At 39.0% G+C, this 15,675-nt stretch overlaps 3 protein-coding genes across 5 annotated transcripts; 2 read left to right on the plus strand and 1 right to left on the minus strand.

The window, feature by feature from the left end:
* Positions 1–290: 290 nt before the first annotated feature.
* On the minus strand, positions 291–5,489 carry LOC306865130 (CD2 antigen cytoplasmic tail-binding protein 2-like). 3 transcript variants are annotated; one of them, XM_079409521.1, is made up of 7 exons: positions 5,326–5,489; positions 3,193–3,265; positions 2,926–3,058; positions 2,349–2,506; positions 1,253–1,823; positions 983–1,068; positions 291–602 (listed from the first exon to the last, which is right to left on the minus strand). In XM_079409521.1, exons 2-7 carry the CDS (start codon positions 3,262–3,264, stop codon positions 492–494), a joined length of 1,131 nt encoding a protein of 376 aa, XP_079265647.1. In that variant the 5' UTR covers position 3,265; positions 5,326–5,489; the 3' UTR covers positions 291–491. The 3 variants fall into 3 exon arrangements, with proteins under 3 accessions (XP_079265647.1, XP_079265645.1, XP_079265646.1); XM_079409519.1 differs by lacking the exon at positions 5,326–5,489 and adding an exon at positions 4,530–4,611; XM_079409520.1 differs by lacking the exon at positions 5,326–5,489 and adding an exon at positions 4,481–4,531.
* Positions 5,067–7,909, plus strand: LOC306868897 (sesquipedalian-1-like). Its single transcript, XM_079415359.1, has 4 exons — positions 5,067–5,311; positions 5,635–5,744; positions 6,837–7,140; positions 7,234–7,909. Exons 2-4 carry the CDS (start codon positions 5,664–5,666, stop codon positions 7,695–7,697), a joined length of 849 nt encoding a protein of 282 aa, XP_079271485.1. The 5' UTR covers positions 5,067–5,311; positions 5,635–5,663; the 3' UTR covers positions 7,698–7,909.
* Positions 7,910–11,174: 3,265 nt separating this feature from the next.
* On the plus strand, positions 11,175–15,433 carry LOC306869138 (myosin regulatory light chain 2, skeletal muscle). The gene is made up of 7 exons (XM_079415761.1): positions 11,175–11,305; positions 11,980–12,075; positions 13,500–13,575; positions 13,646–13,750; positions 13,841–13,919; positions 14,010–14,058; positions 14,548–15,433. The coding sequence occupies exons 1-7, from the start codon at positions 11,303–11,305 to the stop codon at positions 14,647–14,649; spliced, it is 510 nt and encodes a 169-aa protein (XP_079271887.1). The 5' UTR covers positions 11,175–11,302; the 3' UTR covers positions 14,650–15,433.
* The last annotated feature ends 242 nt before the right edge of the window (positions 15,434–15,675 follow it).

A 15,675-nucleotide genomic window follows, 5' to 3' on the forward strand; every position in this document is an offset into this window, starting at 1 on the left:
ACCAATCAGAAGCTCGCAAAGTATGAGAATGGCCCGCCTCTCGGGTAAAGTCTAAGATTTCAGCCAATTAGAACTGTTTAGCGTAGGCGCACTGACCAATTGGGTTTCAGGAGGGAGAAAGGCAACCAATAGCGTGGCCGCGAACAGCCGTCTTTGTCCCTGTGTTAACTTCAAAGCTTTCATTGGTTTATGTAGAGCCCCGCGGTTTGAATATTGAACCTTGCTTGTAGCAAAATAGCGGCACTCTTGAAAAAAAATTGTATATCCAGTTAACGTACGTGAGTCAGGATAGTTGTAACATTAGCCAGAACACCAGGTTGGATCCAGCCATAAAGTCTTTATTTTAAAACACATGCATCAAACACAGGTGCACATACTAGTGTGTACATAAGACAAAGACAATTATCGAAGAGTAAACAATTATTCAGAGAAGCCCTTTCAGATGGGCAGAAGAAATCAAATAAAATCTGTAAAAATGACTCATCAACAGATCATGTATAAAGTTCAAAGTCTATTCTCCTTGAGTTGTAGAACGGGGCACCCTCTTGGTCAATCCTCCTACAGTATACTCCATCCTTGAAGTAGCCTTCATCCACCCAGCCCTGGAATAAAAGATACAGCCATATTTACTTAAACGCATTTACTTACATACATAAACGTACACACACACAAAAAACAACAACAACAGTATTGATCCTTAATCAAAAATTTACTCAGTGGTGATTGCATGTCATTTTTTGCCACTAGAAGCACCAAACATAAATGCAAAAATGTTTTTAAACTGGTTCTCAAACCACTCTTCCTCATCTACTATTAACCGCCACTGGTTAAGTCAATGTCCTATCACTCAAAAAATAAAAAAATTAAAATAAATAGCAGTAATGAATTAGTGTTTAAATTAAAACCATTTTAATATAAGAAATAATCTGTCAATTACTTCTGCAAATTAAAGTTTCATATTAAAGCACCGCTAATGTCTTACCTGCATCTGTTGGCTGCTGAAGGGCCCATAGAGCTCAGAGTTTTTCTCATTGTCCCATTTGTACTCCCACATGACCTCATCACTGACTAGAGAGAAACACACAACACATAACTGCTATTACTAAGGAGTCAGCCATCAATCACATAATCATAAAAGATGATTTTCAGGACTCGTTCCAAAAAGCTGCTACACTACTACAAATAAAAGTTCATATTTAAATTGTATCTAATCATGTCACCTTTAAAAACACATCCTTGTCCAATCACTTACCTTTGCTGTTGTCTTTATCCTCATCTCCAGCGTGCTTGTCATCAAACTCCTCAGCGAACATGTCTAGCTCATCTTTTTCCTTGTCAATCTCCTCTAGTGTTTTGGCTGCCTTTCCTCGAGTCATCCCCTTCAACTTGTAGGCCAGTTTTTCATAAGTCTGCTGATAAATTTCAAATTCTCCAATCCCCACCAGTCTATCTGCCAATGCTGTCAGTTTGTCCAGTTTACCAGCGTCTCTGTCCGAAGTCTCTTTTTTCTCCTCTTCCCCTTCTCTCAGTCTCCGTTTCTTCTTCTGTCCTCCAAGACCACCAAGTCTTCTCAGAGAAGCAGCCACTGTTTCTCCAGGCATCATCAGCTCAATGACGGCTTCTGTGAGCTGATGATGGCTGTACGTAGCCAGAGGGTCTTCTGCAGGTCCTTTCTGCTCCTCTTCCTCCTCATCTTCCTCACTGTCTTTCCGCTGCTCCTCACGTTTTATTTCCTCTTCTGCTTCGTCTTCATCACCAATTCTTCTCTTCCGCTTAGCTGCAAGGCCTTTCTTCTTTTTCACAGGCTGCTCTTTTATCTTCACCTGTGTGAAGGGATACAGTGTGATTAAGTCGCTGGGGTATATTTGTAGCATTAGCCAACAATACATTGTATGGGTCAAAATTGATTTTTCTTTTATGCCAAAATCATTAGGATATTAAAGATCATGTTCCATGAAGATATTTTGCAAGTTTCCTACTGTAAATATATCAAAACTTAATTTTTGGTTAGTAATACGCATGGCTAAGGACTTCATTTTGACAACTTTAAAGGCGATTTTCTCAATATCTAGATTTGTTTTGCACCCTCAGATTCCAGATTTTCAAATAGTTGTATCTCAGCCAAATATTGTCCTGTCCTAATAAACTATACATCTATGGAAAGCTTATTTATTCTTTAGCTTTCAGATGATGTATAAATCTCAATTTCAAAAAATTTTACCCTTATGACTGGTTTTGTGTGGTCCAGAGTCTCATTTTGGTAGAGAAAATCATTTCTTAAATATTTGAACTTCAAGCTTAAACTTAGATTATCAACTAATTCTCAAAATTCATGCAATACAACGTACCCAGTCGATATTGTCCAGCCAGTTGTCTCTGATATCTTTCTCTTTGTTGACAAAATAGTTTCCCTCTGAATCAAAGTGTCCCTCCTGCATTTCCTCGACGAGATTAAAAGGGGTGATGCGTACACCCTCATCATAGTCAATGGTTGCCATTTCCTGACCTGTAACCACAAAAAGTCTAAGATAAGTAATATTTTAAATAATATGAATCATAAATGAAATATAAGCAATCTAGTGTTTTCAAAATACTTTGTCTTTTCTGAGCCTTTTAAATAGAAGGCGCTTCAAAGGTCTAGACAAGGGGTAGGCAACATTGGTCCTGGAGTGCCGATGTCCTGCAGGAGTTTAGCTCCAACCCTGAAAAAAACCTCACCTGCCTGTAGCCCTAGTAATTCTGAAGACCTTGATTAGCTTGTTCAGGCGTGTTTGATTAGGGTTGTCCTAAACTCTACAGGAAAGCGGCACTCCAGGACCAACGTTGCCTGCCCCTGGTCTCCACGAAGAGTGAAAAAAAAACACTCTGCAATGTGCATAACATTTATTTCATTATCTGCACGAGGCCAAATTATTATTCACAGACCGTCCACATCATCACTGGCAAGGATGTCATATTTGCTGCTATTTTCTCCAGCCTCTCCTTCATCTTCCTCATCACTGTCCAAAGAGTGTTTCTCCTTAAATCTGGATCCTGGGCCAATCACACCATCAACAATCTGTAAAAAGACATTGGATAGAGCAGAAGAGAGCATGAGATTTCACAAAACTACACAATCTATTACAACAGAATAACAATATGCATGGTGCAACAGAACACTTTGACAACATTAGAGAGTTATATGGAACCGACCTTCTTCTTCGGAACATCTTCCAAAGTAATCTCCCCATCTCCATCCTCAAACGTCACTTTCCTTTTTGACATGCTAAAAGAGGCATAAGATATTTGACTACATGAGTTTTGTTGTGCGTGTTTAGTGTACTCATCTAGTATAGACTGTGAAAGTTGGTTACACTTAATTTTTATAGTCCACTTTAGACATTCTACTAACTAAAAGTAACTTTGCAACAACATGTCAACTAATCATTAATTTGCAACTACATGTCTACTAACTCTCAGAGTAGACTGTTAGGGTAGGTTTAATAGAATAAGTTCACAAGTTTCTTCTTATAGTCAGTGTGTTGTATGTTGATGACCCATCAAAATTAAGTTTCAGAAGATATTAAGCAGACAGTCTAATAATACTGGTGTACAAACTCGGTCCTGGGGGGCCGGTGTCCTGCAGAGTTTAGCTCCAACCCTAATTAAACACAACTGAAGCAGCTAATCAAGCTCTTACTAAGCATACTAGAAACTTCCATGCAGGTGTGTTGAGGCAAGTTGGAGCTAAACTCTGCAGGACACCGGCCCTCCAGGACCGAGTTTAGACAGCTCTGCTCTAATGACAGCTAGTTGACATTTAGTCGCAAAGTTGCTAACTGTTAGTAGAATCTCTAAAGTGGACTATCAATTTAAAGCAGGAGTGCCCAACCCTTTCCCTGGCGATCGACTGTCCTGCAAAGTTCAGCTCCAACTCTAATCAAACACATCTGAAGCAACCAATTAAGGTCTTCAGGATCGCGTGAAAATTAAAGGCAGGTGTGTTTGATTAGAGTTGGAGCTAAACTTTGCAGGACAGTCGATCCCCAGGAACAGGATTTAGCACCCCTGATTTAAAGTGTTACCTGAATTTTTTTTACTCTTAACATAACTCTGAGACTCCATAACAGATCGAATTCATAAAGCCTGTGCATATGGAGTGGTTTAAGATTTGAAGCTAATTAGTGAGACTAATATTAGTTGACTAGAGGGCACATAACTGCATACCTATAAGTTACAGCATAAGCTCAACCTAAAATGAGATATTAAAGAATTGGGCCTATACTTTATGCAAATCTACTAAACTTTAATAACATATAATACCCTAAAAACAAACAAAATTTGGTCAAGCATCACATTTAATTGTTCAGAATTTACACCACTGCTGTGCAATGCGCGAGCTAATGCTGCCAGCGTGCGTAAGGAGCGCGTAACTTACGTCAAAGTGTGCTAGCTAACGTAAACAAAAACCGTATATAAAATACATTTTAACTCGACCTACACACACGCGTAACAGACTGGTATGAACCCATGGTAAAATGTTTAGTCACCTGAATGTTATTCTCCCCGCTGCGCCATTCAAGCACAGCACACTAAAACCGGAAGAACGTAATTCGCGAGATTGTCCGAGTCTCTATCGCCACCTGCAGGTGAACCGGAGTAACGACGCCCACTTCTGTGACCGCGCGTCCATCAGTCCGTCTGCTCGGAAATACGACATAAACTTTCTGATTTACGTTTCCAAATGATTATTCTGTTATTTTCAGATGAGTATCTGATGTTACACTGGCTCACTCTTTGCATAGAGAAAAACCTCTTTATTGTAAATGCGTCTCTTTGAAAACTAATTACAGAAAGGTGCATTTGAGAAGCAGAAACTGTGCAAAAGCCACCATACGCAAACGAACTGTTCTGATATAATGTATCTAGAAAATATTTGATGGCAGCCTGAATTAGAAACATGACCCAATAATACATGCAGAGTGTATTTTTACTTTATTCATAAGTGTTTATTTCCCTCGTTTTTTGTCTATAGATAAATTCATGCATAGCCTGTTTGTTGTGGCTGTGAAAGCGCACATGTCGCTGCTGTTTGATCATGAAGTCTAAAGAGAACAGGGCATCGGCTTTTGTTACCAGGAAGTGGGTCGCGTTATTTATATTTCAGCACTTGAGAGACCGGCGTGAGGGCGCGCGCTTGTCATACGAAACTTATTATATCATTCTGCTCTTCATACGATTCTCCGGGATTGAGGAGCTTGGCCTGAATCATGTTTTGCCAGTAAGGTTGTATGGATATCTACGATAAATAAACGGAAAGACATTGACAAAAGTAAGTTGCTGCACCTGAGAAACACTGAGTCGGTCTGTCACTGTTCCGGTCACAATTCTATGCCACTCTTTCCTTGTTTATCCTTTTAAAAAGCGCACACAGGTGCTTCAAGAACGCATACTATTTACGTGGCAACATATACTGTCTTGCACACTGAAAGACAGACACCGCGTGAACCGGATAGGCTAGTTATTCACGTAGTGCTTAGAATTAGATGCACGCGGGGTTTCTTTTTTTTTCTGAAAAAAAAGTTTGAATGACGGTAGCAAATTAGATTTATCCCTGGGTTGTTGTATTTTCTGTTCATGTAAATCTCGCGCCAGGACACGGCTGCACGCCAGGTGGCGTTGTAATGAAGATCCATGAGAAGATTGTAACACATTACCTGTTCTGCACTTCACCTGTCGATAAAGAGGGATATCTTTACAAAAAGGTAAGGACCTGAATTTGTCAATATATCCAGATTTTATCAAATGAATCTAGAATGCTTGTTTGAAAAAGCTGAATCTAAGTCAAGTCACCTTTATTTATAAAGCGTTTTATACAATACAGATTGTGTCAAAGCAGCTTCACGGTGTTAAACAGGGAAATAGTGTGTTGATAATACCAGAGGACAATAGTAAGCAGTCAATTTTCTCACTTAAAGTTCAATGTTGATTCAGTAATGTCATCGTCCAGCTCAGTTCAAATAGTGTCTGTGCAGTCAAGCCCACAATATTGCCAGGAATGAAGTGTCCCCCAACTAAGCAAGCCAAAGGTCACAGTGGCAAGGAACCAAAACTCCATCGGTGACAGAAATGAAGAAGAAGAAGAAAACCTTGTTAGAAACCAGACTCAATTCTCCTCCAACCAGTTTAGGAGAGTATTGCGATTGAAACTGCCTCGCTGTCAGATTTGTTTACTATGCAAGCCGGTCTTAGGAAAGTGAAGCTCCATTATATCTGAGACATCTTTATCTTCTTCGTGCTGCATTACAGACTTTACCTTCAGGATCCTTGTATAGAGCTCTCTGCGCAAAAACAATTTTCATTTTTTGTTTCAATGTGCTATTTACCTGCTCCATTCAAATAGCAAAATGTACACTTTTAGGTTATTGTACAATTTAAAATACATGGTAAAAGTAATGATAATAGTGGCAAGCAGGACTATATGATTTAGTAATTAAATCGTTATTTTAAATAATTTCTAATAATAATCTGTTCAGTTACCAATATTTCAGAACAAACTAAAAATAAACCACCCTCTCTATCTGTAAATTGTACCACGGGAGAAATAGGGTTGTTACACATACTTAAAACTCATTAAAAACATGCCATTGGCCTATTTCCTAATTAGTGGCACTAATTCAGGTTCAGAATATATCAGTGAGTCCTTTTGCATTACAAAAAAAAAAAAAATCACATCTCCAGCTTTTCTCTGTCCTGTAGACTCTAGAATAATTTTCTCTCTCTTTAAATGAATCATAATTGCAATGACTTCCTTGTCCTATCTGTGCTCGATCTATTACCACATTTCTTTTCCGCAGAGAGAGAGGAACACCACTTACCTGCGCCGCTGGTTTGTGTTGAAGGGGAATCTGCTGTTTTATCAGGAGCGTCCAGGCGATCGTAGCCTGTTGGGTGTGATTGTTCTGGAGGGCTGCATGGTGCAGGCGTGTGAGACGGATGGTCAGTTCTGTTTCTCTTTGGTGTTCACTGGACCAGGCCTCCGCACATATAGACTAGCTGCTGATGACCATCTCAGCCAGGAGAGCTGGATCGGTGCTCTGTTCTGCGCTAGTCACATCTACCTTTCCATGATAGTCAGAGACCTGGAGAGATGCTACGAAGGTGCGTTTATCTGTATGTGTTTTTTTCTGTGTCTACTGACTTGAACACAATTAACATGTCTGATTGCATTTTTTCATGCTCTCAACAAAACAGAAGCTAGAAGAGACAAAGGCCTTTGTGATTCCATCCAGACCTCAGCAGTGGCTTCTACACCCAATAAGATAATGGCTTCCTGGAACTCAGGACAACCCTATTTCGTACATGGGACTTCCATAGTGCCCAGAGATGGGCGGAGCTACAGCACCAGTTCTATACCACCTCCATTTACGCAGAACAGACCCATCAGCTATAGTCTTCATGCCCCTCCTATTCAATGCAAGACTACCAATAAGCGATCTCCAAAGCTCTGGCCCAAGAGAAATGCACATGTCACACCCTTAAATGGTCCGGCACCATCTTATGGGGAGTGGCCCATTGTGAACTTTGATCCTTTGGAAGAGTTTAGTAAACTGCACGAGTACTATGGAAATGAGATTAAGCAACTAAGAGCTGATTGGCTGAAGAAGAAACATGAGGAAGTGGGACATGTCGAGGAGGACCTCATTGATCTTGGCTAGAGCAGCATCTGATATATATATGAATGCATATATCACATATATGCATTTGTTAATGTTGTTGTCTAAATAGTAAATCTTGCTCTAAAATAATAGACTGATGAATGTATTAAGGTGCAGTACTAGTAGAATCCTGCTATCTTTTTAATTTTATGAAAGCATGACTGACACAGATCTTGTTGCGTCTTTTGATAAAACGTTTCTCATTTCCTCTCTGTGGTCTCTCAGCCTAGTTCCTTCTCATTTGAACTGTCATAAAACAGACCCAAACCACAAGTAGCCTTACCCCCACTGTTAAACTATCTATGTGCAGACATTTACAGTAGCAGAAGTTCATATTGGATCCAAAGTACATCTGAGTTTTGATTAGAGAGGACACGTTAGTTGTTAATTATTAATATATTAATAATTATTATTATAAATGCATGATAATTAATATTTAAATTGTTACATAATTTAAAATATGTACTGAGAGAGCCTAATCAATAATGTGATCTTGTGACGAGGGCGACACAAGTGACTAAGTTCAGCCTTACAGAACTTGTTTCACACAGTTCAGGAGGTTTCATAAACAAACTGAAATGCACGCCCTTTATATTCTTCCTCTTTCACAATATCTCAAATCTTTGGGGATGTAGATGTGCCTTTTTTCTTTTGGTTTCTGGTGTACTCAACACATTTGGAACACATTAGAAGCAACTTTTTTTTTTATTACAGTCATATCAGTAAGCATCAAAAGAAACTGTCAAGTTTGTATGCATTGTGTTTCAGAGGTGCAGCTCTTTATACTTTATACTGCACTTCACCAACAGTACTACTACCTTTATTCAGCTGTGCTTCAGGTACAGGGGTCACTAGTCATTTAATTATTTAATGTTCTATATGAAATTACATATGGATGATATCAGTAATGTTGGACATGTTTTTATTGTATAAATGTTTTCTGTATTCACAGTTTATATGACCACCATGCTCAGTGCATTGTCTTAATTTAAAGACATATACATTTTGTTATAATACATTTGATTTGATGAATTTTGATGCTAATTTGTTTAGGGATCAATTTGATTGTTTTGATCTAGTATTTATCCTCGAATGTCAATTCTGTAAAAATAAGTTTAATTGAATGCCAAGTTTAATTTACTTAGTTACATTTTGAGTCTGTATTTCAGCACTGCATAATGCACAGCATCGGTAAGAATGGTTTGTTTGGTTTATTCAATATAAGTATGTATTTTATTGTACTTTATTCAACTTATTTTGAACTATTATATTATCGTGTCAATCAAATTAGAATAAAAGTCCTTATAAAGTCCTGTTCTGTTAAGATCTTGATGTTATTTATTTATTTTAATGTGGACAGTTTCATCTTTAAATGTTGTAAGCAGATGTAACACAAATTCAGTATAGGTAGATATTGTGGTTAGTATAATGATTCAAGAAATAAGGGATTCTGTGATATACATCAGAGCTCTAACAACAAAAACCTAAAAACGCCTTAAGTGTTGGATGCAACATGAAGCTCCTCCTTTCAACCATGACATCTGCGCTCTGCAGACTTCAGGTATGTTAAACCCCTACAGCGACGATGTGGCCTTTTTCACCTCATCCGGATTCCAGACGTATCTGCTGTGATAAACAGCTTTCATGATGCATGTCAGTAGATCACGTTACACGTAAAATGTACTATACGTATAGACATGTACACTTTGACAGTCCATAAACAAAACAAAGATGACTGACACAGTGGCCTACAGGCCACCCTGAGAAGATACTAAATCACAGATGTATACACAACCTGATCAGTCATCGGTCAGACATTGAAAAGGGTCTACAATGAAGTTGTATTGTGTTTAAGAAAATCATTCTACACTATAAAAAATGCTGGGTTAAATACAACCCAGCGCTGGGTAAAATATGGACAAACCCAGCAGTTGGGTTAATACCCAGAAGGTTGGGTTTAACATTTAACCCTACCGTTGGTTGAAAACAACCCAATCGAAGCATTTGTCCATATTTTACCTAACATTTTTTAGAGTGTATTAAGACATGAAATATCTCATATCAACACTTCCTCTGACCCAGACATTACTTCCCCTCCCTGTTAATCTCTCTCATCCACATTGAATGTGGTTCCACCATATATAGTTATAGGAGGGGTGTACTAATATAGCATAGGCTACTATATCTAATTTGAGAACCCGCCTAATCATTCAGCTGCTTTTTCAATCACTGCAAGAGTTATCAATGTAACCTTAACATTAAATCATTACTAATGAATACATTATTATGCATACATATATTAATTATTTACAGGAAATGCAAGAAAATAAAATGTACTGTATATTGTATATGTAAGCATTTTCTTTTACAACTTCTTTTTAAGCTTATCCATTACAACTAACATGACTTTCTGACTTTAACAGTTCCTCCATAAAACATGCCACTCTATAAATAATTGCAGTTAAGCTATTCTATAGGGAAAGATTGCTGAAATGAACAATGAAAGATCTGGGGCAAGATCTAGAAAGGGGAACAAAGCACGAAAAGGACAGACTCACAAGGTATCAAATGAGCCTAAAGGAGGAAAGGAACGCAAAACAAACTGGTGTTGCTAGAAGTGGACAAGGAAGAGACTGATGGATTAAACATAGAAGAGAAGGAGAGCTCAAGGAGCAGACAAGTTTGTTTTGCTGTTTTGGTCACTCTCAGCTGTCCATTATCCCCACTTTTCCAAAAGAACCTGTATTAAGCCTCAGATTTCCCTTCATGCGTGTCCCATACCAACCCCTTGTGCTGCTGATCATCTCAAACTGAATGAGAGTGACCGAGCGAGGTCATAGAGCTCCAGGGGGAGAGAGAGTGCTGAATTTGGGCATGGCCATGTGGTGGGGGGACTTGGACCCAAATCTTATGCCATCACTACTAGGAAAGGCATTAAAACCTATTTTTGATAAGGGCTGATTTGGAAAGAGTTGACAAGATGGCAAGGGTTAAGATGTTACATCAGCCTCTTATATTTCAGATGGGGGCGTGCATGCATATATGAACAAGATAATCATTGGCTCACAAAATCTCTGGATTTACATCAATCAGTATCTGTTATTGCAACCTCCCCCATCCCAATCCCAAGATTCAGATGTAACACTGAAAACCAAATATTGATCCGCCACTGATCTAAACATAGTCGTGAGCCTGATTACAGCCCATTCATTTCAAATTGCTTGAGTTATGCGATTGTGCAAAGCTCAAACAAGCCTTTACGTCTCCATGTCCTTATTAGTCTACGTGAGACATGCAGACTGCTGCCATCAGTATCAGATTCATCCCATTCCAAGACTCCAATAGCTATTTCTGAGCACTGTAAGATGATAGTGCATCCCCCCCTGTGTTCCTTCATCGCTTTACCCCTACCTCATCTCTCTCCCCTTTCATAGTTTTCCCTGTCTCTATTTCTTTCCTCTGTCTTTTTCCCAAGCCGCTCTTAAGGCTGGATCTATAATTAGCAAGGGGCCTTCGGTAGTATATAAGCCCCCCAGGAACAAGTCACCACGCGGCTTCAGTCTTCACTTCTTGAGCTTCTTAGACTTCACACATACCGTCTCAGCATGGTGAGTAACCTGAACCATAGATGTTACCTGGCCACACCATCTAGGTGGACACATAGGAACCAAGGACATAATGCCTCAGTCTCAACAGGGTTGAATGGAAGAGAGCTTGCTTTTTGAATCAGCGTCTGAGTCTTGGATAATTGAACTGTGGACTTATAATGCATTTAACAGGATATGATAAACTGGGCATTTTTTCTGAAGCTGTTCTTTCTGAGCCTGTGTTGTTGGAACCAGAACCAGAAGTTTTAAACTGCTAAACTGAGTGGCTTTGCTGTCTCTACACATGAAATATGGGATTTGTTTGGTAATTTTATGCAAGTTAAACTAAGAATATATAGAATATTGTGTTTTCTCAGAAAGCATAATGTACGAATGTAAAGTTCCTGAGTACGGTTTTATTAGTCATTGAGGAGCGACCTTCATTATTTGGATGTATATCACATGTAAAAATATGTTTCATTAGAATATTGCTGAACAGGGTATTATTAATAATAAATATGATAAAATGTTTTATGAATGAGTCTTGTGTCTCTAAGCTTTGTGTGGCACTGCAATGTCAGTGCCTGATTTTCTGTTTTTCAGATTATGTCATTATGTATTATTGTCAACAACACAGAGGAAATATGCACAGTTCAGCTGTGCAGACTGTTAAAAATATATATTTTTCTTTCTAGGCACCCAAGAAGGCCAAGAGGAGGGCAGGAGGAGGAGAGGGTTCCTCCAACGTGTTCTCCATGTTTGAGCAGAGCCAGATTCAGGAGTACAAAGAGGTAAATATTTTTTCAGATCTTATAATTAATACATGTTTTATGACATTATATGTGACCCTGGACCACAAAACCAGTCTTATGTGTAAATTTTTCGAAATTGAGATTTATAAATCATGATGTATGGTTTGTTAGGATCGGACAATATTTGGCCGAGATACAACTATTTAAAAATCTGGAATCTGAGGGTGCAAAAAAATCAAAATATTGAGAAAATCGCCTTTAAAATTTCCAAATGAAGTTTTTAGCAATGCATATCACGAATCAAAAATGAAGTTTTGATATAATTACGGTAAGAAATTTACAAAATATCTTCAGGGAATATGATCTCTATTTAATATCCTAATGATTTTTGGCATAAAAGAAAAATGGATCATTTTGACCCATACAATCTATTTTTGGCTATTGCTACAAATATACGCCAGCGACTTAAGACTGGTTTTATGGTCCAGGGTCACATACATTGTAAATTTGTTTTAGTTACATTCTTTCTGTTTTTTATGTATTTTCAATGTCCAAATGAGATTTCTAGGGGTAAATGTTACCAGACATCAGTTCAGTGCAAAAACATATCACTGCGACTTATAGATGTTGCTTCTGAGATGGAGATCTAATTCAAATGTGATCAAATTCTGTTATCAGGTTGTATTAAGGCTTGTTTGATGGTCAGTACAGCAAATGGACTGAGTCAACAGATCTTTTTGTCTTGTCTGCTAATATCCAAAAAAAAAAACATGCCCAGCCTTCCTCTTCTCTGCCCTCCCATCTGTCAGACACTCCTGAACTCCTGATCCTAATGGGATGGCAGCTGAAGATCATAGTGCATGCCAGAGGGACAGAAAGAAATCATGTGAAACATATGATGGACAGGATAAAAGAGAAAGGAAAGTGGAAATAAAACATAGTTCATGAGGATTATGTTTAAGGGCCTTTGAAGTAGTTTGCAGGAAAGGAACATTAAATGCGTATTGTGATTCATCTAAATTAATTTCATTATCTCAGACCCTAAGTAAAAAAGTATGTATAACGTGCTAAACGTGGGGCTAGTGTGCAACTGAGCTAACTAAGGACGTGAAGTGGTTTGAATGGTTTATTAATAAATGATACAGCCTTCTCAAGTGCCTCTTCAGGAATGTCTGACATTACAGTTGGGATTGAGTTAACATCTCCCTGATGGAAAGAAGGATCAGCGAGGGTCTCTGTGGGGACCAGGTGGGAGTTAGCAGCTGCTGCTATTCAAGCCCCTTCTTGAGTTTCATGTGACTGAGAAGGACATTTTACAACTGTCAGGGAAGAGAAAAAAGCTACAAGATTTCTTGTTAAATTGATTCTTTGGTCATCGTTTTGCAACTGTGAGCAGCCTCATTTTCCACCACCACCAACTAACATTGTAACAATGTGCTTTTTTCTCTGTCCTGCACACATAGGCTTTCACAATCATTGACCAGAACAGAGACGGTATCATCAGCAAAGACGACCTTAGGGACGTGTTGGCCTCAATGGGTGAGTTGTGTCTTGTGTCCTTTGTAAATATATCCATGAATGTGTGCTGACCATCCTTGTCTCTCTGTAGGCCAACTGAACGTGAAGAATGAGGAGCTGGAGGCCATGATCAAGGAAGCCAGCGGCCCAATCAACTTCACCGTTTTCCTCACCATGTTCGGAGAGAAGCTGAAGGGTATGCAAAAGTCCCTTTTACTGGCTGTTTTCCCTATGGTTTTCTAATCGTTGTATTCAGTCAATGTAACTCACTCTCTGTCTCTGAAAGGTGCTGACCCTGAAGACGTCATTGTGTCTGCCTTCAAGGTGCTGGACCCAGAGGCCACTGGCTTGATCAAGAAGCAATTGTAAGCTTTTATTAAATCACTCTTCTTCTTCCATGTGCAAAAAAGTCAATGTTTCCATGTCATACTGATATTTGTTCTCTCTCTTTCCAGCCTTGAGGAGCTTCTGACCACTCAGTGTGACAGGTTCTCCGCAGAAGAGGTGAGATCAGCATGAGATGGCAGTTCACTCGATCTATTTTTCTAAATACAAATTATGCATCTTTATGTGAGTGATTCATCCATGCATACGTTTCATTTTTTTTTTTGAGCTCGTAATTTTTTATCAAAATGTCATAACTCGACCTTACAGTGAAATACAGTGACTTTTCCAATCATTTAGTAAATTTAAACTCTGCCCCTTTCTTTCAATCAACCTCAAGCTTGCATTCAGATCTGCTTCCATCCAATCACCAACTGATGAACAGAATTAAGTCCCGTCCTACTTTTTTGTTCTTCTTCAATTTCCATTTACAATTTCCAATACATCCATTTCATTTGGATGTATGTCACAATGCGTAAAAAAAAAATCTGTCGCTATTTCCATTTCATTGCAACTTTAATCTATTTTTCTGGATTAGATTGAGTCTCTAAAACGTTAATTGTTTAATGTTTATTTAATCCGAATTCTTTGTTGTTCTTCATCCATAAGATGAAGAATCTGTGGGCCGCCTTCCCCCCAGATGTTGCTGGCAATGTTGACTACAAGAACATTTGCTACGTCATCACACACGGAGAGGAGAAGGAGGAGTAAACGGTCGTGGAGACAAGACAGAAAATGAAGAGATGAACGTGCATCCCTCACTGCTTAACTCTCCCAGTCTGTTCTCTGTCTTCCTTCTCTTACTTTGCGTTTCTTCCTCCCTTTCAGTCATCTTTGTTACTCTCAAGCACTTACTCCCTCCGTCTCTCCAAAGACTTGTCTCACTGAGGCTGAATTGGGAGGGTGGAGAGGCTCATGACCAGTGTCTGTCAAGTGGGGATATGGGATTGTTTTCAATAAAATGAACATAATTTCTGTAGCTCTCACATACTTTCTCTCTGTTTCTCACTCATTACCCACAACCACCTCTCATGCATGAAAGTTGCTGCATCTTCTGCTGCTGTCTTGAGGGTTGAAGGCATCTATAGCTTTTGGCTGAAATCTCTCTCTAGATAAATGTGGAAGAGTGCTCATTCTGAGGGAAAAAGTGGCAAGATGGAGTGATCTCACTCTATAATAGAGGAACCAGTCATCATTCTTGTTCTTTCCCCTGATAGTTGAGGGTTTTGTACCGAGACAGCTTGGCCTCCTAAAAGTAATGAGCTTATCACGGAGGGAGTGAGAGAGACAGACCGTCCAAGGAAGAGAGGAGGGAGGAGACTGAAAGAAAACATATCCTCTTCACTCCCTCTCTCCCCTCCTCTTCACGATTTCTCTGTCCATGTTTTTTTTTTTATCTACCCTTTTGCTTTCTGCATCTGGACCTGCTTTGCTCTGTCAGAAAGTCTTCTGTAACCAATAAATGCCACAAACTGTGAATAAAACATCTTTTTGTAATGCGGTGTCTGCTGGCTGTGTGATAGGCGGTATGAAACTGTCTCTTCTGTAATTACAGAACATAGAGACAAAAACTGCAGGTCTATGATGCAGTAAACTTGAATCACAAGGGTGACCAGCAGTATATGAGAACATACTGAGAGCATGCTCTCTGCTGGACAATGATAGTACTACAACTTCAATAATAGCATATCTGCTCAATCAGTCACAATCGCTTCCATATCAGTCCAAAAGGTTTTT

This window comes from Barbus barbus (assembly GCF_936440315.1).
Source record: "Barbus barbus genome assembly, chromosome: 4".
In the NCBI taxonomy this organism is placed as follows: domain Eukaryota; kingdom Metazoa; phylum Chordata; class Actinopteri; order Cypriniformes; family Cyprinidae; genus Barbus; species Barbus barbus.